The sequence below is a fragment of the Oncorhynchus gorbuscha genome, unplaced genomic scaffold, assembly GCF_021184085.1.
Source record: "Oncorhynchus gorbuscha isolate QuinsamMale2020 ecotype Even-year unplaced genomic scaffold, OgorEven_v1.0 Un_scaffold_4681, whole genome shotgun sequence".
NCBI classification, from domain to species: domain Eukaryota; kingdom Metazoa; phylum Chordata; class Actinopteri; order Salmoniformes; family Salmonidae; genus Oncorhynchus; species Oncorhynchus gorbuscha.
The window spans coordinates 3,660-26,619 of NW_025748647.1; the positions used below are offsets into that span (position 1 = coordinate 3,660).

General features: G+C 44.5%; 1 protein-coding gene across 1 annotated transcript; it reads right to left on the reverse strand.

Annotated features, from left to right (window-relative positions):
* Positions 1 to 3,606: 3,606 nt before the first annotated feature.
* On the reverse strand, positions 3,607 to 22,960 carry LOC124028690 (receptor-type tyrosine-protein phosphatase beta-like; the record flags this gene model as incomplete). Its single annotated transcript, XM_046340687.1, has 6 exons — positions 3,607 to 3,870; positions 5,221 to 5,427; positions 6,054 to 6,317; positions 6,626 to 6,898; positions 11,292 to 11,555; positions 22,676 to 22,960. Coding segments are annotated over 6 exons (1,557 nt in total), but the record flags the coding sequence as incomplete, so codon positions are not given.

A 22,960-nucleotide genomic window follows, 5' to 3' on the forward strand; every position in this document is an offset into this window, starting at 1 on the left:
TTGGTTTGTAATGCCTGCATCTGTGTGTGTTGGTTTGTAATGCCTGCATCTGTGTGTGTTGGTTTGTAATGCCTGCATCTGTGTGTGTTGGTTTGTAATGCCTGCATCTGTGTGTTGGTTTGTAATGCCTGCATCGGTGTGTGTTGGTTTGTAATGCCTGCATCTGTGTGTGTTGGTTTGTAATGCCTGCACAGTGATCAAGTTTCTGTGTGTGTTGGTTTGTAATGCCTGCATCAATGTGTGTGTGTGGTTTGTAATGCCTGCATCTGTGTGTGTTGGTTTGTAATGCCTGCATCTGTGTGTGTTGGTTTGTAATGCCTGCATCTGTGTGTGTTGGTTTGTAATGCCTGCATCTGTGTGTGTTGGTTTGTAATGCCTGCATCTGTGTGTGTGGGTTTGTAATGCCTGCATCTGTGTGTGTTGGTTTGTAATGCCTGCATCTGTGTGTGTTGGTTTGTAATGCCTGCATCTGTGTGTGTTGGTTTGTAATGCCTGCATCTGTGTGTGCATGTGGTTTGTAATGCCTGCATCTGTGTGTGTTGGTTTGTAATGCCTGCATCTGTGTGTGTTGGTTTGTAATGCCTGCATCTGTGTGTGTTTGGTTTGTAATGCCTGCATCTGTGTGTGTTGGTTTGTAATGCCTGCATCTGTGTGTTGGTTTGTAATGCCTGCATCGGTGTGTGTTGGTTTGTAATGCCTGCATCTGTGTGTGTTGGTTTGTAATGCCTGCATCTGTGTGTGTTGGTTTGTAATGCCTGCATCTGTGTGTGTTGGTTTGTAATGCCTGCATCTGTGTGTGTTGGTTTGTAATGCCTGCATCTGTGTGTGTTGGTTTGTAATGCCTGCATCTGTGTGTGTTGGTTTGTAATGCCTGCATCTGTGTGTGTTGGTTTGTAATGCCTGCATCTGTGTGTGTTGGTTTGTAATGCATCTGTGTCTGTGTGTGTTGGTTTGTAATGCCTGCATCTGTGTGTGTTGGTTTGTAATGCCTGCATCTGTGTGTGTTGGTTTGTAATGCCTGCATCTGTTTGTAATGCCTGCATCTGGTTTGTAATGCCTGCATCTGTGTGTGTTGGTTTGTAATGCCTGCATCTGTGTGTGTTGGTTTGTAATGCCTGCATCTGTGTGTGTTGGTTTGTAATGCCTGCATCTGTGTGTGTTGGTTTTGTAATGCCTGCATCTGTGTGTGTTGGTTTGTAATGCCTGCATCTGTGTGTGTTGGTTTGTAATGCCTGCATCTGTGTGTGCCTGCATCTGGTTTGTAATGCCTGCATCTGTGTGTGTTTGTAATGCTGCATCTGTGTGTGTTGGTTTGTAATGCCTGCATCTGTGTGTGTTGGTTTGTAATGCCTGCATCTGTGTGTGTTGGTTTGTAATGCCTGCATCTGTGTGTGTTGGTTTGTAATGCCTGCATCTGTGTGTGTTGGTTTGTAATGCCTGCATCTGTGTGTGGTTTGTAATGCCTGCATTGTGTAATGCCTGCATCTGTGTGTGTGGTTTGTAATGCCTGCATCTGTGTGTGTTGGTTTGTAATGCCTGCATCTGTGTGTGTTGGTTTGTAATGCCTGCATCTGTGTGTGTTGGTTTGTAATGCCTGCATCTGTGTGTGTTGGTTTGTAATGCCTGCATCTGTGTGTGTTGGTTTGTAATGCCTGCATCTGTGTGTGTGGTTTGTAATGCCTGCATCTGTGTGTGTTGGTTTGTAATGCCTGCATCTGTGTGTGTTTGGTCTTGTAATGCCTGCATCTGTGTGTGTTGGTTTGTAATGCCTGCATCTGTGTGTGTTGGTTTGTAATGCCTGCATCTGTGTGTGTTGGTTTGTAATGCCTGCATCTGTGTGTGGTTTGTGCCTGCATCTTGTAATGCCTGCATCTGTGTGTGTTGGTTTGTAATGCCTGCATCTGTGTGTGTTGGTTTGTAATGCCTGCATGTGTGTGTGTAATGGTTTGTAATGCCTGCATCTGTGTGTGTTGGTTTGTAATGCCTGCATCTGTGTGTGTTGGTTTGTAATGCCTGCATCTGTGTGTGTTTGTAATGGTTTGTAATGCCTGCATCTGTGTGTGTTGGTTTGTAATGCCTGCATCTGTGTGTGTTGGTTTGTAATGCCTGCATCTGTGTGTGTTGGTTTGTAATGCCTGCATCTGTGTGTGTTGGTTTGTAATGCCTGCATCTGTGTGTGTTGGTTTGTAATGCCTGCATCTGTGTGTGTTGGTTTGTAATGCCTGCATCTGTGTGTGTTGGTTTGTAATGCCTGCATCTGTGTGTGTTGGTTTGTAATGCCTGCATCTGTGTGTGTTGGTTTGTAATGCCTGCATCTGTGTGTGTTGGTTTGTAATGCCTGCATCTGTGTGTGTTGGTTTGTAATGCCTGCATCTGTGTGTGTTGGTTTGTAATGCCTGCATCTGTGTGTGTTGGTTTGTAATGCCTGCATCTGTGTGTGTTGGTTTGTAATGCCTGCATCTGTGTGTGTTGGTTTGTAATGCCTGCATCTGTGTGTGTTGGTTTGTAATGCCTGCATCTGTGTGTGTTGGTTTGTAATGCCTGCATCTGTGTGTGTGTTGGTTTGTAATGCATCTGTGTGTTGGTTTGTATCTGTGTGTGTTGGTTTGTAATGCCTGCATCTGTGTGTGTTGGTTTGTAATGCCTGCATCTGTGTGTGTTGGTTTGTAATGCCTGCATCTGTGTGTGTTGGTTTGTAATGCCTGCATCTGTGTGTGTTGGTTTGTAATGCCTGCATCTGTGTGTGTTGGTTTGTAATGCCTGCATCTGTGTGTGTTGGTTTGTAATGCCTGCATCTGTGTGTGTTGGTTTGTAATGCCTGCATCTGTGTGTGTTGGTTTGTAATGCCTGCATCTGTGTGTGTTGGTTTGTAATGCCTGCATCTGTGTGTGTTGGTTTGTAATGCCTGCATCTGTGTGTGTTGGTTTGTAATGCCTGCATCTGTGTGTGTTGGTTTGTAATGCCTGCATCTGTGTGTGTTGGTTTGTAATGCCTGCATCTGTGTGTTGGTTTGTAATGCCTGCATCGGTGTGTGTTGGTTTGTAATGCCTGCATCTGTGTGTGTTGGTTTGTAATGCCTGCATCTGTGTGTGTTGGTTTGTAATGCCTGCATCTGTGTGTGTTGGTTTGTAATGCCTGCATCTGTGTGTGTTGGTTTGTAATGCCTGCATCTGTGTGTGTTGGTTTGTAATGCCTGCATCTGTGTGTGTTGGTTTGTAATGCCTGCATGTGTGTGTTGGTTTGTAATGCCTGCATGTGTGTGTGTTGGTTTGTAATGCCTGCATCTGTGTGTGTTGGTTTGTAATGCCTGCATCTGTGTGTGTTGGTTTGTAATGCCTGCATCTGTGTGTGTTGGTTTGTAATGCCTGCCTCTGTGTGTGTTGGTTTGTAATGCCTGCATCTGTGTGTGTTGGTTTGTAATGCCTGCATCTGTGTGTGTTGGTTTGTAATGCCTGCATGTGTGTGTGTGTGTGTGTGTGTGTGTGTGTGTGTGTGTGTGTGTGTGTGTGTGTGTGTGTGTGTGTGTGTGTGTGTGTGTGTGTGTGTGTGTGTGTGTGTGTGTGTGTGTGTGTGTGTGTGTGTGTGTGGTGTGTGTGTGAGACCTACGTGTACGAGCCGTCACCACCGTGTTGTTCTGGAAGCTGCCGCTGCGGGTTGCTATGGAGACGGTGTACAGCCTCCCTGACTTGAGGGAGTTAAACACACACTCTGGGCTTGCCTTAGAAACCACCAGGTTGTGTACGGTCCTGTCGCGGTCCTTCAGTAGGACCAGGTAACTGTCCACATCTCCGACCGCTGGCTGCCACGACACCCCCAGGAAGTCTGGACGACCGTTGTTACTGACCGTGACCTCTCCGACCGCAGCTGGTACTGAGGAGGGAAATCGGTCATCGACAGAGAGGACACAGACACACACATGTTAGAGATAGAAGTCTGGACGACCGTTGTTACCGACCGTGACCTCTCCGACCGCAGCTGGTACTGAGGAGGGAAAAGGAGGGGGGCAGAGACCGGTCATCGACAGAGAGGACACAGACACACACATGTTAGAGATAGAAGTCTGGACGACCGTTGTTACTGACCGTGACCTCTCCGACCGCAGCTGGTACTGAGGAGGGAAAAGGAGGGGGCAGAGACCGGTCGTCGACAGAGAGGACACAGACACACACATGTTAGAGATAGAAGTCTGGACGACCGTTGTTACCGACCGTGACCTCTCCGACCGCAGCTGGTACTGAGGAGGGAAAAGGAGGGGGGCAGAGACCGGTCATCGACAGAGAGGACACAGACACACACATGTTAGAGATAGAAGTCTGGACGACCGTTGTTACCGACCGCAGCCGTCACTGAGAAGGGACAGAAGGACAAAACGGTTGTGAGGTCGATTGGGGTTAAAATCCTTTCGAACCTCAAAACTGTGTTGCCTGCTGAGCTAAAGGCTTTCATGCTGCTTGGCTCACATGAATTACTCCTACAACACACCAGTGATGATTTGAATTGAATAGACGGACTTGATTACATGTGGCATTTAATGTGACATTCAGATACCCGGTGTGACAGGAAAGGTTTAGTTCAAGTGTCCTTTGTTATTATCCCGTTAGCTGACAGTTAGCCGAAGGTTGTCTGAATGTTATCTGAAAGTGGTGTTTTTGTTTTCATCAACCCTTGGCCCCCGGACTCTGAAGTTAATTAAAAGGAGGAAGCTGTGGGGCCCCGAAATAGCCAGAACTTTCCTGGGGAAGACAATTGAGATCGGACAAGGAAGTCTTTGAACGGGACCTTGGAGAGTTGTTTTGTAGTTGACACAAAGCTTCCTGAACATTCCAGACATTCTCTTTTGTATTGGAAAACAATATTACGTTTCTCTGAGATTGTATCTTATAATTAATGTTGGTTAGCAATCACTATAACAATGAGTGATTTACTCCGATGGTCAGACACCTACCCTTAAACGACCATCTCTAAGCATAGAATAAAGCTTGGCCATTACTATATCACATACACACATAAACAGCTGTAATGGACAAGACCACCAGGAAGAACATACAGATCAACCCCCAAAACAAACGCCTGGCTCACGTGTCGGTCAGTCGATGTTAATAATGTGGACGATACAGTTGAGTAAATGCATAAAGATGAACTGTTCCTGATATTTAACTTACCAGTGCGTCCCTCAGCCACGGCCTGCTTCGACACCATCCCACCACTGACAGTACTGACCACCAGGCTGTAGGAGGCGCCAGGCCTGAGGTCTCTGAGCTGCAGAGAGGTGGTGTTGGCTGGGACGGTGTGGTTCTGCACAGCCCGGTTGTTGTGGAGGAGCTGCAGGCTGCAGAAGTCCAGATCTCCAGGGGAGTTCCCAGCTGGCCTGTAACCTGTCCACGTGGCCCTGGTTGCTCAGGTGGACACGCCTCACCTCCAGAGGTACTGCAGACAGAAAGGCTCAGTTACTGTCAGGCTCCATTTGTAAACAAAGCCTATTTTCATCTCAGCAGGCTCATTATTAGCCTTTGTGTGTCAGACTTCATCTGAAGATTCCATTTTGTGAAGAAAATAAACTGAGACAAAGTAAAAAACATCCCTGTACATGCTGCCTCAAAGTCTGATTGGATAAATACAGTGTTACCATAGTGATGACCTCAACAACAAAGGGACAGTATCATGGAGTCCCTCTGATTGGATAAATACAGTGTTACCGTAGAGATGACCTCAGCTACAAAGGGACAGTATCATGGAGTCCCTCTGATTGGATAAATACAGTGTTACCGTAGAGATGACCTCAGCTACAAAGGGACAGTATCATGGAGTCCCTCTGATTGGATAAATACAGTGTTACCGTAGAGATGACCTCAGCTACAAAGGGACAGTATCATTGAGTCCCTCTGATTGGATAAATACAGTGTTACCATAGTGATGACCTCAACAACAAAGGGACAGTATCATGGATAAATACAGTGTTACCGTAGAGATGACCTCAGCTACAAAGGGGCAGTCCCTCTGTTTTAGTGTGTTGTGTATAAATATCCATACAGGTGCTATAGCAACCCTCTCACCTGTCCTCCCTAGCACAGACACAGAGCTGTTGAGTTCCCCGCTCTTGGTTGTCACGGTAATGGTGAACACGCGTCCAGGCATGAGCACGTTGAAGGTGCACTCCCTCATGTCACGGGTCAGGTCTCTCGTGGCAACCGTGGCATTGCCATGGCGGAGCTCCACGGCGTAGCCGTCCCTGGCTGAGTTGGGGGCGTGACTCCACAGGGCGCTGAGGGAGGTCTCGTCAGCATGGCGGATATGAAGCTCTGAGACGGGCTTAGGAGCTGAGAGAGAGAGAGAGAGAGAGAGAGAGAGAGAGAGAGAGAGAGAGAGAGAGAGAGAGAGAGAGAGAGAGAGAGAGAGCATGGCACGAGAGAGAGAGAGACAAACAAACAGAGAGCACGAGAGAAAGAGAGAGACAGAGAGAGAGAGAGACAGGGGGTGTTGGATTAAGGGAAAGACAGAAGGGGAGAAAGAAGGTTTGCAGAAATAGAGAGAACAATGAGATGAAGAGTCATGATGATGAGTTCTCTTATCATTCTTACTGATGCCAGTACTTTCTCCTACTCCATTATGTTGTTGTGTAGCCTACCTATTCCTCTGTGGCAGTACTCCACAGTGCCTTGCTCCCCAGTGCTCTCCACCATGACCCCAGCCCTGTAGGTCCTCCCAGGAACCAGTCCCAGGCCAGAGAAGGTGTACTCCACCACTTCTTTCTCCACGGTCCTGTTATCCAGAGTCTGGGTCCCATTTAACAGCAGCACCCTGTACTTATCCCAGTCTCCACCAGGGGGAGCCCACATCACCTTCAGAGAGTTGGAGTCATCCAGCGCCTCCATAGAGAGCTGGGACACTTTACCTGGGACTGGGACGGAGAGAAGAAGAAAGACCTGTTAAAGGCACAGTCTGGAGTATTTCATTTTGTTCATTTATATTAGCAGCTCTCAAAAGGCAGGAAGTAAGAACCCTGAAGGCGTCAGCATGCTTCAGTTCGGGCTGGCGCCTTTTCCGAACGAACCTGCTCGCATAATCCCTCAAAAGACCTTTGGTTAAAAGGTCTCTGAATTTCCTTGAGAAGTACAGTACCTGTTTGTCCATTTTGAGATGCTGTAAATCGTCTAAAATAATCTAAGATCAAACTCAAGAAATCATTTTGACATTCGTTGTGTAATTTTACATCTAATGAAGATGTTCGGTGCATTATTTCTCATTGAAAATATTGGCATTAAAAAACAGTCTTCTCTCGTTGAATGACAGCAAAGACTTTATTGAAGAATCCCTGCTGTTGACCAATCACAGACGAAGAGTTATGGCCTCCAGAACAAACATGTGGTGCCAAAACACCTGAAAAACCACAAAACCCCTCACCTGAGAACAAAACCCCTCACCTGAGAACAAAACCCCTCACCTAAGAACAAAACCCCTCACCTGAGAACAAAACCCCCCATCTGAGAACAAAACCCTCACCTGAAACAAAACCCTCACCTGAGAACAAAACCCTCACCTGAGAACAAAACCCTCACCTGAGAACAAAACCCTCACCTGAGAACAAAACCCTCACCTGAGAACAAAACCCCTCACCTGAGAACAAAAACCCTCAAGAACAAAACCCTCACCTGAGAACAAAACCCCTCACCTAAGAACAAAACCCCTCACCTGAGAACAAAACCCCTCACCTAAGAACAAAACCCCTCACCTGAGAACAAAATCCCTCACCTAAGAACAAAACCCCTCACCTAAGAACAAAACCCCTCACCTGAGAACAAAACCCTTAACCTAAGAACAAAACCCCTCACCTAAGAACAAAACCCCTCACCTGAGAACAAAACCCCTCACCTGAGAACAAAACCCCTCACCTGAGAACAAAACCCCTCACCTGAGATCAAAAACCCTCACCTGAGAACAAAAACCCTCACCTGTGAACAAAACCCCTCACCTAAGAACAAAACCCCTCACCTGAGAACAAAACCCCTCACCTAAGAACAAAACCCCTCACCTGAGAACAAAACCCCTCACCTAAGAACAAAACCCCTCACCTGAGAACAAAACCCCTCACCTAAGAACAAAACCCCTCACCTGAGAACAAAACCCCTCACCTAAGAACAAAACCCCTCACCTAAAAACAAAACCCCTCACCTAAAAACAAAACCCCTCACCTGAGAGCAAAACCCCTCACCTGAGAACAAAACCCCTCACCTGAGAACAAAACCCTCACCTAAAAACAAAACCCCTCACCTAAAAACAAAACCCCTCACCTAAAAACAAAACCCCTCACCTGAGAACAAAACCCCTCACCTGAGAACAAAACCCTCACCTAAAAACAAAACCCCTCACCTAAAAACAAAACCCCTCACCTAAAAACAAAACCCCTCACCTAAAAACAAAACCCCTCACCTGAGAACAAAACCCTCACCTAAAAACAAAACCCTCACCTAAAAAACAAAACCCTCACCTAAAAACAAAACCCCTCACCTAAAAACAAAACCCTCACCTAAAAACAAAACCCCTCACCTGAGAACAAAACCCTCACCTAAAAACAAAACCCCTCACCTAAAAAAAACAAAAAACAAAACCCTCACCTAAAAACAAACCCCTCACCTAAAAACAAAACCCTCACCTAAAACAAAACCCCTCACCTAAAAACAAAACCCCTCACCTAAAAACAAAACCCCTCACCTAAAAACAAAACCCCTCACCTGAGAACAAAACCCCTCACCTAAAAACAAAACCCCTCACCTGAGAACAAAACCCCTCACCTGAGAACAAAACCCCTCACCTAAAAACAAAACCCCTCACCTAAAAACAAAACCCCTCACCTAAAAACAAAACCTCACCTAAAAACAAAACCCTCACCTAAAAACAAAACCCTCACCTAAAAACAAAACCCTCACCTGAGAACAAAACCCTCACCTAAAAACAAAACCCCTCACCTAAAAACAAAACCCTCACCTAAAAACAAAACCCCTCACCTAAAAACAAAACCCTCACCTGAGAACAAAACCCCTCACCTGAGAACAAAACCCCTCACCTGAGAACAAAACCCTCACCTAAAAACAAACCCCTCACCTAAAAACAAAACCCTCACCTAAAAACAAAACCCCTCACCTAAAAACAAAACCCTCACCTGAGAACAAAACCCTCAAAAAACAAAACCCCTCACCTGAGAAAAAACAAAACCCCTCACCTAAAAACAAAACCCCTCACCTAAAAACAAAACCCCTCACCTAAAAACAAAACCCCTCACCTAAAAACAAAACCCCTCACCTAAAAACAAAACCCTCACCTAAAAACAAAACCTCACCTGAGAACAAAACCCTCACCTAAAAACAAAACCCCTCACCTAAAAACAAAACAAAAAACAAAACCCTCACCTGAGAACAAAACCCCTCACCTGAGAACAAAACCCTCACCTAAAAACAAAACCCTGAGAACAAAACCCTCACCTAAAAACAAAACCCTCACCTAAAAACAAAACCCCTCACCTAAAAACAAAACCCCTCACCTAAAAACAAAACCCTCACCTAAAAACAAAACCCCTCACCTGAGAACAAAACCCCTCACCTAAAAACAAAACCCCTCACCTAAAAACAAAACCCTCACCTAAGAACAAAACCCTCACCTAAAAACAAAACCCCTCACCTAAAAACAAAACCCCTCACCTAAAAACAAAACCCCTCACCTAAAAACAAAACCCTCACCTAAAAACAAAACCCTCACCTAAAAACAAAACCCCTCACCTAAAAACAAACCACTCACCTAAAAACAAAACCCTCACCTAAAAACAAAACCCTCACCTGAGAACAAAACCCTCACCTAAAAACAAAACCCCTCACCTAAAAACAAAACCCTCACCTAAAAACAAAACCCTCACCTGAGAGCAAAACCCCTCACCTAAAAACAAAACCCTCACCTAAAAACAAAACCCTCACCTAAAAACAAAACCCCTCACCTAAAAACAAAACCCCTCACCTAAAAACAAAACCCTCACCTAAAAACAAAACCCTCACCTAAAAACAAAACCCCTCACCTAAAAACAAAACCCTCACCTGAGAACAAACCCCTCACCTAAAAACAAAACCCCTCACCTAAAAACAAAACCCTCACCTAAAAACAAAACCCCTCACCTAAAAACAAAACCCCTCACCTGAGAACAAAACCCCACCTCAAAACCCTCACCTAAAAACAAAACCCTCACCTAAAAACAAAACCCTCACCTAAAAACAAAACCCCTCACCTAAAAACAAAACCCCTCACCTGAGAACAAAACCCCTCACCTAAAAACAAAACCCCTCACCTGAAAACAAAACCCCTCACCTAAAAACAAAACCCCTCACCTGAGAACAAAACCCCTCACCTAAAAACAAAACCCCTCACCTGAGAACAAAACCCCTCACCTAAAAACAAAACCCCTCACCTGAGAACAAAACCCTCACCTAAAAACAAAACCCCTCACCTAAAAACAAAACCCCTCACCTAAAAACAAAACCCTCACCTAAAAACAAAACCCCTCACCTGAGAAAACAAAACCCTCACCTAAAAACAAAACCCCTCACCTAAAAACAAAACCCCTCACCTAAAAACAAAACCCCTCACCTAAAAACAAAACCCCTCACCTAAAAACAAAACCCTCACCTAAAACAAAACCCCTCACCTAAAAACAAAACCCTCACCTAAAAACAAAACCCCTCACCTGAGAACAAAACCCCTCACCTAAAAACAAAACCCCTCACCTAAAAACAAAACCCCTCACCTGAGAACAAAACCCCTCACCTAAAAACAAAACCCCTCACCTAAAAACAAAACCCCTCACCTGAGAACAAAACCCTCACCTGAGAAAGAAACATCACCAAATGTCATCATAATAAATGAAGGAAGTCTTCTGTTTCTGCTGGGAAGCAGACGCCTTAACACGACAACACAATGGACTAATTCTACGAATAGTAATCACATGGTTATGATCTTAGACATCATCGAGACACTCAACGAGCTCTTGCTGAACCCTCAATAACAGAGTGTTTAAATGAAACAGTCACACTTGAGGGGAATTACCATCTCACCCCCTCCTTTATCCTCTTGGCTTTAATAGCAGAGGCCCTCTTCAACAGGAAGAGTGTTCCTCTCAACAAACTAAAGGCTTCAGGTGGTTTCTGAGAGCACTAATTGTTAGCATGTTGGACCAGAGACAAGACGTTCTCCTGACCACGACACAGAGTTTGTCCTGGTCTACATGACGTTTTCCTGGTTAAGCCTACGGTCACCTGTGTTAGCCGAGGCAGTTGATTGGTTGGAGAGCTCGCCGCTCTTGGTGGCAACAGACACCTGATAGGTCCGTCCAGGTGTCAGCTGGTGGAAGTGGGCCTTTGTGGTGTCAGATGACAGGGTCTTCTCCAGAGGGGTGGTTCCAGATGAGGACAGGGTCACCACTATAGAGTCCACATCACCCTGGGGTTGACTCCATGATGCTCTCAAACTGACCTGGGTGTTATTGTTCTCTAGCTTCAGGTTGGAGACGGCATAGGGCACTAGAGAGGAAGAGAGAGGGGAGGAGAGAGAGGGAAGGGTGGGAGGGAGAGGGAGAGCGATAGAGGTAGAGGAAGATGGAGAGGGAGATGGAGAGGGAGGGGAGAGAGACGGGGGAGGGAGTGAGAGGAGAGAGAGAGGGGAGAGAGAGGGTGGTAGAGAAAGATAGCGGGAGAGAGAGAGCAAGAGGGAGGGAGAGATAGAGGGGAGAGAGGGGGGAGAGAGAGGAGAGAGGGGGAAGGAGAGGAAGAGAGAGGGAAAAGAGAGGGGGAGGGAGAGGGAGAGAGGGAGGGAGAGAGAGGGAGAGAGACAAATTCAATCCCTTTTAGACCACTTCTTGGACAAAATGTTTCACTGTAATAGTGAAGGTGTAAACTTCACTATTAGTAGAAAACCTAAACAGTATATTTGACCTCTCAGCTTCCCTATCAAATAAAAAAATGTCAAACAGAAAACATAAGAAAATGAACAACAATGACAAATAGTTTGATGAAGAATGCAAAAACCTAAGACAGAAAATTGAGAAACCTGTCCAACCAAAAACACAGAGATCCAGAAAACCTGAGTCTACGCCTTCACTATGGTGAATCACTAAAACAATACAGAAATACACTATGGAAAACCTGAGTCTACGCCTTCACTATAGTGAATCACTGAAACAATACAGAAATACACTACGGAAAACCTGAGTCTACGCCTTCACTATAGTGAATCACTGAAACAATACAGAAATACACTACGGAAAACCTGAGTCTACGCCTTCACTATAGTGAATCACTGAAACAATACAGAAATACACTATGGAAAACCTGAGTCTACGCCTTCACTATGGTGAATCACTAAAACAATACAGAAATACACTACGGAAAACCTGAGTCTACGCCTTCACTATGGTGAATCACTGAAACAATACAGAAATACACTACGGAAAACCTGAGTCTACGCCTTCACTATAGTGAATCACTGAATCGTGGTTCATTGGGATCGTAGTTCATTGTTTAGCTAGCTAGCTACCTGCAGATTCATGCAGGGTAGTAACGTTATGAGTTGGGATCGTGGTTCATTGTTTAGCTAGCTAGCTACCTGCAGATTCATGCAGGGTAGTAACGTTATGAGTTGGGATCGTGGTTCATTGTTTAGCTAGCTGGCTACCTGCAGATTCATGCAGGGTAGTAACGTTATGAGTTGGGATCGTGGTTCATTGTTTAGCTCGCTAGCTACCTGCAGATTCATGCAGGGTAGTAACCTTATGAGTTGAGATCATGGTTCATTGTTTAGCTAGCTAGCTACCTGCAGATTCATGAGGGAAGTAACGTTATGAGTTGGGATCGTGGTTCATTGTTTAGCTAGCAAGCTACCTGCAGATTCATGCAGGGTAGTAAAGTTATGAGTTGGGATCGTGGTTCACTGTTTAGCTAGCTAGCTACCTGCAGATTCATGAGGGAAGTAACGTTATGAGTTGGGATCGTGGTTCATTGTTTAGCTAGCTAGCTACCTGCAGATTCATGCAGGGTTGTAACGTTATGAGTTGGGATCGTGGTTCATTGTTTAGCTAGCTGGCTACCTGCAGATTCATGCAGGGTAGTAACGTTATGAGTTGGGATCGTGGTTCATTGTTTAGCTCGCTAGCTACCTGCAGATTCATGCAGGGTAGTAACCTTATGAGTTGAGATCATGGTTCATTGTTTAGCTAGCTAGCTACCTGCAGATTCATGAGGGAAGTAACATTATAAGTTGGGATCGTGGTTCATTGTTTAGCTAGCAAGCTACCTGCAGATTCATGCAGGGTAGTAACGTTATGAGTTGGGATCGTGGTTCATTGTTTAGCTAGCTAGCTACCTGCCGATTCATGCAGGGTAGTAACGTTATGAGTTGTGATCATGGTTCATTGTTTAGCTAGCTAGCTACCTGCAGATTCATGAGGGAAGTAACGTTATGAGTTGGGATCGTGGTTCATTGTTTAGCTAGCAAGCTACCTGCAGATTCATGCAGGGTAGTAACGTTATGAGTTGAGATCGTGGTTCATTGTTTAGCTAGCTAGCTACCTGCAGATTCATGCAGGGTAGTAACGTTATGAGTTGAGATCGTGGTTCATTGTTTAGCTAGCTAGCTACCTGCAGATTCATGCAGGGTAGTAACGTTATGAGTTGGGATCGTGGTTCATTGTTTAGCTAGCTAGCTACCTGCCGATTCATGCAGGGTAGTAACGTTATGAGTTGTGATCATGGTTCATTGTTTAGCTAGCTAGCTACCTGCAGATTCATGAGGGAAGTAACGTTATGAGTTGGGATCGTGGTTCATTGTTTAGCTAGCAAGCTACCTGCAGATTCATGCAGGGTAGTAACGTTATGAGTTGAGATCGTGGTTCATTGTTTAGCTAGCTAGCTACCTGCAGATTCATGCAGGGTAGTAACGTTATGAGTTGGGATCGTGGTTCATTGTTTAGCTAGCTAGCTACCTGCAGATTCATGCAGGGTAGTAACGTTATGAGTTGGGTTCGTGGTTCATTGTTTAGCTAGCTAGCTACCTGCAGATTCATGCAGGGTAGTAACGTTATGAGTTGAGATCGTGGTTCATTGTTTAGCTAGCTAGCTACCTGCAGATTCATGCAGGGTAGTAACGTTATGAGTTGGGATCGTGGTTCATTGTTTAGCTAGCTAGCTACCTGCAGATTCATGCAGGGTAGTAACGTTATGAGTTGGGATCGTGGTTCATTGTTTAGCTAGCTGGCTACCTGCAGATTCATGCAGGGTAGTAACGTTATGAGTTGGGATCGTGGTTCATTGTTTAGCTCGCTAGCTACCTGCAGATTCATGCAGGGTAGTAACCTTATGAGTTGAGATCATGGTTCATTGTTTAGCTAGCTAGCTACCTGCAGATTCATGAGGGAAGTAACATTATAAGTTGGGATCGTGGTTCATTGTTTAGCTAGCAAGCTACCTGCAGATTCATGCAGGGTAGTAACGTTATGAGTTGGGATCGTGGTTCATTGTTTAGCTAGCAAGCTACCTGCAGATTCATGCAGGGTAGTAACGTTATGCGTTGGGATCGTGGTTCACTGTTTAGCTAGCTAGCTACCTGCAGATTCATGAGGGAAGTAACGTTATGAGTTGGGATCGTGGTTCATTGTTTAGCTAGCTAGCTACCTGCAGATTCATGCAGGGTAGTAACGTTATGAGTTGGGATCGTGGTTCATTGTTTAGCTAGCTAGCTACCTGCAGATTCATGAGGGAAGTAACGTTATGAGTTGGGATCGTGGTTCATTGTTTAGCTAGCTAGCTACCTGCAGATTCATGCAGGGTAGTAACGTTATGAGTTGTGATCATGGTTCATTGTTTAGCTAGCTAGCTACCTGCAGATTCATGCAGGGTAGTAACGTTATGAGTTGGGATCGTGGTTCATTGTTTAGCTAGCTAGCTACCTGCAGATTCATGCAGGGTAGTAACGTTATGAGTTGAGATCATGGTTCATTGTTTAGCTAGCTAGTTACCCGCAGATTCATGCAGGGTAGTAACGTTATGAGTTGGGATCGTGGTTCATTGTTTAGCTAGCTAGCTACCTGCAGATTCATGCAGGGTAGTAACGTTATGAGTTGAGATCGTGGTTCATTGTTTAGCTAGCTAGCTACCTGCAGATTCATGCAGGGTAGTAACGTTATGAGTTGGGATCGTGGTTCATTGTTTAGCTAGCTAGCTACCTGCAGATTCATGCAGGGTAGTAACGTTATGAGTTGGGATCGTGGTTCATTGTTTAGCTAGCTAGCTACCTGCAGATTCATGCAGGGTAGTAACGTTATGAGTTGAGATCGTGGTTCATTGTTTAGCTAGCTAGCTACCTGCAGATTCATGCAGGGTAGTAACGTTATGAGTTGGGATCGTGGTTCATTGTTTAGCTAGCTAGCTACCTGCAGATTCATGCAGGGTAGTAACGTTATGAGTTGAGATCGTGGTTCTTTGTTTAGCTAGCTAGCTACCTGCAGATTCATGCAGGGTAGTAACGTTATGAGTTGGGATCGTGGTTCATTGTTTAGCTAGTTAGCTACCTGCAGATTCATGCAGGGTAGTAACGTTATGAGTTGGGATCGTGGTTCATTGTTTAGCTAGCTAGCTACCTGCAGATTCATGCAGGGTAGTAACGTTATGAGTTGGGATCGTGGTTCATTGTTTAGCTAGCTAGTTACCCGCAGATTCATGCAGGGTAGTAACGTTATGAGTTGGGATCGTGGTTCATTGTTTAGCTAGCTAGCTACCTGCAGATTCATGCAGGGTAGTAACGTTATGAGTTGAGATCGTGGTTCATTGTTTAGCTAGCTAGCTACCTGCAGATTCATGCAGGGTAGTAACGTTATGAGTTGGGATCGTGGTTCATTGTTTAGCTAGCTAGCTACCTGCAGATTCATGCAGGGTAGTAACGTTATGAGTTGGGATCGTGGTTCATTGTTTAGCTAGCTAGCTACCTGCAGATTCATGCAGGGTAGTAACGTTATGAGTTGAGATCGTGGTTCTTTGTTTAGCTAGCTAGCTACCTGCAGATTCATGCAGGGTAGTAACGTTATGAGTTGGGATCGTGGTTCATTGTTTAGCTAGTTAGCTACCTGCAGATTCATGCAGGGTAGTAACGTTATGAGTTGGGATCGTGGTTCATTGTTTAGCTAGCTAGCTACCTGCAGATTCATGCAGGGTAGTAACGTTATGAGTTGGGATCGTGGTTCATTGTTTAGCTAGCTAGCTACCTGCAGATTCATGCAGGGTAGTAACGTTATGAGTTGAGATCGTGGTTCATTGTTTAGCTAGCTAGCTACCTGCAGATTCATGCAGGGTAGTAACGTTGAGTTGGGATCGTGGTTCATTGTTTAGCTAGCTAGCTACCTGCAGATTCATGCAGGGTAGTAACGTTATGAGTTGAGATCGTGGTTCTTTGTTTAGCTAGCTAGCTACCTGCAGATTCATGCAGGGTAGTAACGTTATGAGTTGGGATCGTGGGTTCATTGTTTAGCTAGTTAGCTACCTGCAGATTCATGCAGGGTAGTAACGTTATGAGTTGGGATCGTGGTTCATTGTTTAGCTAGCTAGCTACCTGCAGATTCATGCAGGGTAGTAACGTTATGAGTTGGGATCGTGGTTCATTGTTTAGCTAGCTAGCTACCTGCAGATTCATGCAGGGTAGTAACGTTATGAGTTGGGATCGTGGTTCATTGTTTAGCTAGCTAGCTATCTACGTGACGAAACACAAAAGACTCACTACGTAAGTAACCATTTCAATAGAATGTTCATGATGTCACTGCGACAACTGTCGATAGACGTAGCTGGTAAATTCGCTCTGGATATCTACTCTGATTTCAGAGCGCTCTCGTCTGTGTGCCAAATCTCAGAATAACTGACGAATTTACAAACACCGATGAATATTGCCGGTGTCAGTAAACGTTGGCTAAAAAGCGTAATTAAATTGTTGCCAGCAGAACAGTTGCAGTCTCCACTTTGGATAACATGAAAACAGCCTAACCAGCTCTGCTAGGGCGAGTAAAATGGTCAGAGTGAGGTGTTCGCTCAATTGTACTGGAAGTAGTTAGCAAGCTAGCCAACATTAGCCAGTTAGCTTGGGTGTTTGACTGTCGTTGTGACGTCAGAACAACCCTACTCCTCGGCCAGAGCGTCCAGTGTGCGCTCTGAACGCTCCGAGTGCGAAAACGCTCTGAATGTACAAACAGACAATCTGACAACACTCTGAGTTTACAAACGGACAATCTGACAACACTCTGAGTTTACAAACTGACAACACACTGAGTTTACAAACGGACAATCTGACAACACACTGAGTTTACAAACGGACAATCTTTACAAACTGACAACACACTGAGTTTACAAACGGACAATCTGACAACACACTGAGTTTACAAACGGACAATCTGACAACACACTGAGTTTACAAACTGACAACCTGACAACACACTGAGTTTACAAACTGACAACACACTGAGTTTACAAACGGACAATCTGACAACACACTGAGTTTACAAACGGACAATCTGACAACACACTGAGTTTACAAACTGACAATCTGACAACACTCTGAGTTTACAAACTGACAACACACTGAGTTTACAAACGGACAATCTGACAACACACTGAGTTTACAAACGGACAATCTGACAACACTCTGAGTTTACTGAGTTTACAAACGGACAATCTGACAACACACTGAGTTTACAAACTGACAACACACTGAGTTTACAAACTGACAATCTGACAACACTCTGAGTTTACAAACTGACAACACACTGAGTTTACAAACGGACAATCTGACAACACACTGAGTTTACAAACGGACAATCTGACAACACACTGAGTTTACAAACTGACAATCTGACAACACTCTGAGTTTACAAACTGACAACACACTGAGTTTACAAACTGACAATCTGACAACACTCTGAGTTTACAAACTGATAACACACTGAGTTTACAAACGGACAATCTGACAACACACTGAGTTTACAAACTGACAACACACTGAGTTTACAAACGGACAATCTGACAACACACTGAGTTTACAAACGGACAATCTGACAACACACTGATTTTACAAACTGACAACACACTGAGTTTACAAACTGAGTACATTCTGAGTTTACAAACAGACAACGCTCTGAGTTTACAAACTGACAACACAACGCTGAGTTTACAAACGCCCAGAGTACATTCTGAGTTTACAAACTGACAACGCTCTGAGTTTACAAACGGACAATCTGACAACACTCTGAGTTTACAAACTGACTGTCTGACAACACTCTGAGTTTACAAACGGACAATCTGACAACACTCTGAGTTTACAAACGGACAATCTGACAACACACTGAGTTTACAAACGGACAATCTGACAACTGAGTTTACAAACTGACAACACACTGAGTTTACAAACGCCCAGAGTACATTCTGAGTTTACAAACTGACAACACTCTGAGTTTACAAACTGACAACACACTGAGTTTACAAACGGACAATCTGACAACACACTGAGTTTACAAACGGACAATCTGACAACACTCTGAGTTTACAAACTGACAACACACTGAGTTTACAAACGGACAATCTGACAACACACTGAGTTTACAAACTGACAACCTGACAACACACTGAGTTTACAAACTGACAATCTGACAACACTCTGAGTTTACAAACTGACAACACACTGAGTTTACAAACGGACAATCTGACAACACACTGAGTTTACAAACTGACAATCTGACAACACTCTGAGTTTACAAACTGACAACACACTGAGTTTACAAACTGACAACACACTGAGTTTACAAACGGACAATCTGACAACACACTGAGTTTACAAACGGACAATCTGACAACACACTGATTTTACAAACGGACAACACACTGAGTTTACAAACGCCCAGAGTACATTCTGAGTTTACAAACAGACAACGCTCTGAGTTTACAAACGCCCAGAGTACATTCTGAGTTTACAAACTGACAACGCTCTGAGTTTACAAACGCCCAGAGTACATTCTGAGTTTACAAACTGACAACGCTCTGAGTTTACAAACGGTCAATCTGACAACACTCTGAGTTTACAAACTGACTGTCTGACAACACTCTGAGTTTACAAACTGACAACACTCTGAGTTTACAAACGGACAATCTGACAACACACTGAGTTTACAAACGGACAATCTGACAACACACTGAGTTTACAAACTGACAACACACTGAGTTTACAAACGCCCAGAGTACATTCTGAGTTTACAAACTGACAACACTCTGAGTTTACAAACTGACAACACACTGAGTTTACAAACGGACAATCTGACAACACACTGAGTTTACAAACGGACAATCTGACACACTCTGAGTTTTAAAACGGTCAATCTGAACAACGCCTGAGTTTACAAACTGACAACACACTGAGTTTCAAACGGATGTGAAACACACTGAGTTTAAAACGACAACACACTGAGTTTACAAACGGACAAACTGGCTTAAACACACTGAGTTTACAAACTGACTGTCTGACAACACTCTGAGTTTACAAACTGACAACACACTGAGTTTACAAACGGACAATTCAACACTCTGAGTTTACAAACTGACAACACACTGAGTTTACAAACGCCCAGAGTACATTCTGAGTTTACAAACTAACAACGCTCTGAGTTTACAAACGCCCAGAGTACATTCTGAATTTACAAACTGACAACACACTGAGTTTACAAACGGACAATCTGACAACACACTGAGTTTACAAACTGACAACACATTGAGTTTACATCTGACAACACACTGAGTTTACAAACTGACAACACACAAAGGACAATCTGACAACGTCTGAGTTTACAAACGACCAGAGTACATTCTGAGTTTACAAACTGACAACGCTCTGAGTTTACAAACGCCTAGAGTACATTCTGAGTTTACAAAAAACGCTGAGTTTACAAACACATTCTGAGTTTAAAATGACAACGCTCTGAGTTTACAAACGCCCAGAGTACATTCTGAGTTTACAAACTGACAACACACTGAGTTTACAAACGCCCAGAGTACATTCTGAGTTTACAAACTGACAACGCCTGAGTTTACAAACGCCCAGAGTACATTCTGAGTTTACAAACTGACAATGCTCTGAGTTTACAAACGCCCAGAGTACATTCTGAGTTTACAAACTGGACCCCAGAGTTTACAAACGCCCAGAGACATTCTGAGTTTACAAACGCCCAGAGTACACTCTGGCACTCCAGATTAAATTTACACCCATAGTATAAACCAGCCTTTAGTCTTGTGTAATACATGGCCTCACATGTGAATCCTAAAGAGATGGGCGGGGAAGAGGGTGTGAATGATGCTGAATGGGGTGGAGACAAAGAAGATGAACCAAAACATTCTACAGGTCATTTTCTCAAAAGTGAGATTAAGAGTTCATTAACTTTCAAAGCAGAATTACTTCCCCAATGTTCCTCAACCTCAGTGTATGATATTATCAGGAATCAAGTGCAGGCCATGTGAAGTGACAATGTGAAGCACAAAGACAGGTGAAACAGACCAGGGCGTGACACATATACCATTTTATAGCTCTGAGTCTCTACTTCTATCCAAAGTTTAAAAAAAATTGAAACACAATTTAAAATGTTGCTCCATAAGACCGAATCAAGCTGGTCGGTCAATATGACTGCCTTGTCTATCAGTGTATCAGTGTTTTGTGACTTATCGTGTTTCATGTTTTTTGGGAAAGGAAGAGTAGCTGCTTTCTGAAAAAGCTAATGGTGATGATAAAAACTAAATATTGTCAGCCTAAGGCCTAAGGCGGAGGTTTACGATGGCTGAATATATTGGGAAAATTCACACCGTCCTGGACAGTTAAAGAGTAACACAGGCTTGGTTGGGTAGGGACTCTGTTAGGAAAGAAAGCAGGCTTGGTTGGGTAGGGACTCTGTTAGGAAAGAAAGCAGGCTTGGTTGGGTAGGGACTCTGTTAGGAAAGAAAGCAGGCTTGGTTGGGTAGGGACTCTGTTAGGAAAGAAAGCAGGCTTGGTTGGGTAGGGACTCTGTTAGGAAAGAAAGCAGGCTTGGTTGGGTAGGGACTCTGTTAGGAAAGAAAGCAGGCTTGGTTGGGTAGGGACTCTGTTAGGAAAGAAAGCAGGCTTGGTTGGGTAGGGACTCTGTTAGGAAAGAAAGCAGGCTTGGTTGGGTAGGGACTCTGTTAGGAAAGAAAGCAGGCTTGGTTGGGTAGGGACTCTGTTAGGAAAGAAAGCAGGCTTGGTTGGGTAGGGACTCTGTTAGGAAAGAAAGCAGGCTTGGTTGGGTAGGGACTCTGTTAGGAAAGAAAGCAGGCTTGGTTGGGTAGGGACTCTGTTAGGAAAGAAAGCAGGCTTGGTTGGGTAGGGACTCTGTTAGGAAAGAAAGCAGGCTTGGTTGGGTAGGGACTCTGTTAGGAAAGAAAGCAGGCTTGGTTGGGTAGGGACTCTGTTAGGAAAGAAAGCAGGCTTGGTTGGGTAGGGACTCTGTTAGGAAAGAAAGCAGGCTTGGTTGGGTAGGGACTCTGTTAGGAAAGAAAGCAGGCTTGGTTGGGTAGGGACTCTGTTAGGAAAGAAAGCAGGCTTGGTTGGGTAGGGACTCTGTTAGGAAAGAAAGCAGGCTTGGTTGGGTAGGGACTCTGTTAGGAAAGAAAGCAGGCTTGGTTGGGTAGGGACTCTGTTAGGAAAGAAAGCAGGCTTGGTTGGGTAGGGACTCTGTTAGGAAAGAAAGCAGGCTTGGTTGGGTAGGGACTCTGTTAGGAAAGAAAGCAGGCTTGGTTGGGTAGGGACTCTGTTAGGAAAGAAAGCAGGCTTGGTTGGGTAGGGACTCTGTTAGGAAAGAAAGCAGGCTTGGTTGGGTAGGGACAAACACTCAGAACCACAGGATGCAGGGAGCAGAGGAGAGTTTGGCATCTTCCCATATACTCCACAGGATGTAGGGAGCAGAGGGGGAGGTTGGCATCTTCCCATATACTCACTATTCCATTATTCGTGTGGGCTGATGACTATGTGAGAAGCTCAAGGCTTAAAATAAATAGCTGATCACCGCTTTCCTGAAATTTGGTGCAGTATGACTTTAATAGTTACAATTACATTTTTATTTCTAAATATAGTGATGATCCTAATTTACAAATATTTTTGTATTTATTTATTTATTTCACCTTTATTTAACCAGGTAGGCTAGTTGAGAACAAGTTCTCATGTACAACTGCGACCTGGCCAAGATAAAGCATAGCAGTGTGAACAGACAACACAGAGTTACACATGGAGTAAACAATTAACAAGTCAATAACACAGTAGAAAAAAAAGAGAGTCTATGTACATTGTGTGCAAAAGGCATGAGGAGGTAGGCAAATAATTACAATTTAGCAGATTAACACTGGAGTGATAAATGATCAGATGGTCATGTGCAGGTAGAGATACTGGTGTGCAAAAGAGCAGAAAAGTAAATAAATAAAAACAGTATGGGGATGAGGTAGGTAAAATTGGGTGGGCTATTTACTGATGGCCTATGTACAATAGATGTGACGTCGCTGTTACAGATGCTGACGTCATCTAAGGAGAGTCCATTCCAATGAATCCCATATCATGACTGAATCCTTACCCGTCTGGATTTGTCTTGAGGTGGTACTCTGGCGTCCCCCTGCCTCCGTCACCATGGTGATGTTATACACGCGCCCTGGCACCAGGTCGGTGACAGTGTAGTCTTTAGCGGTGCTCTCCAGAGTCAGGTTCCTCACCACACCCACTCGGTCAGTGAGCAGTAGCCGGAATCGCTCAGTCCTCCCTGGGCCAGGCTGCCAGGAAACTCCCAGGCTGTCTGATGTCCCAGACACCTGTAGGCCACTGACTGTCGATGGACCTGAGCGATAGAATGGGCTGTCAGTGA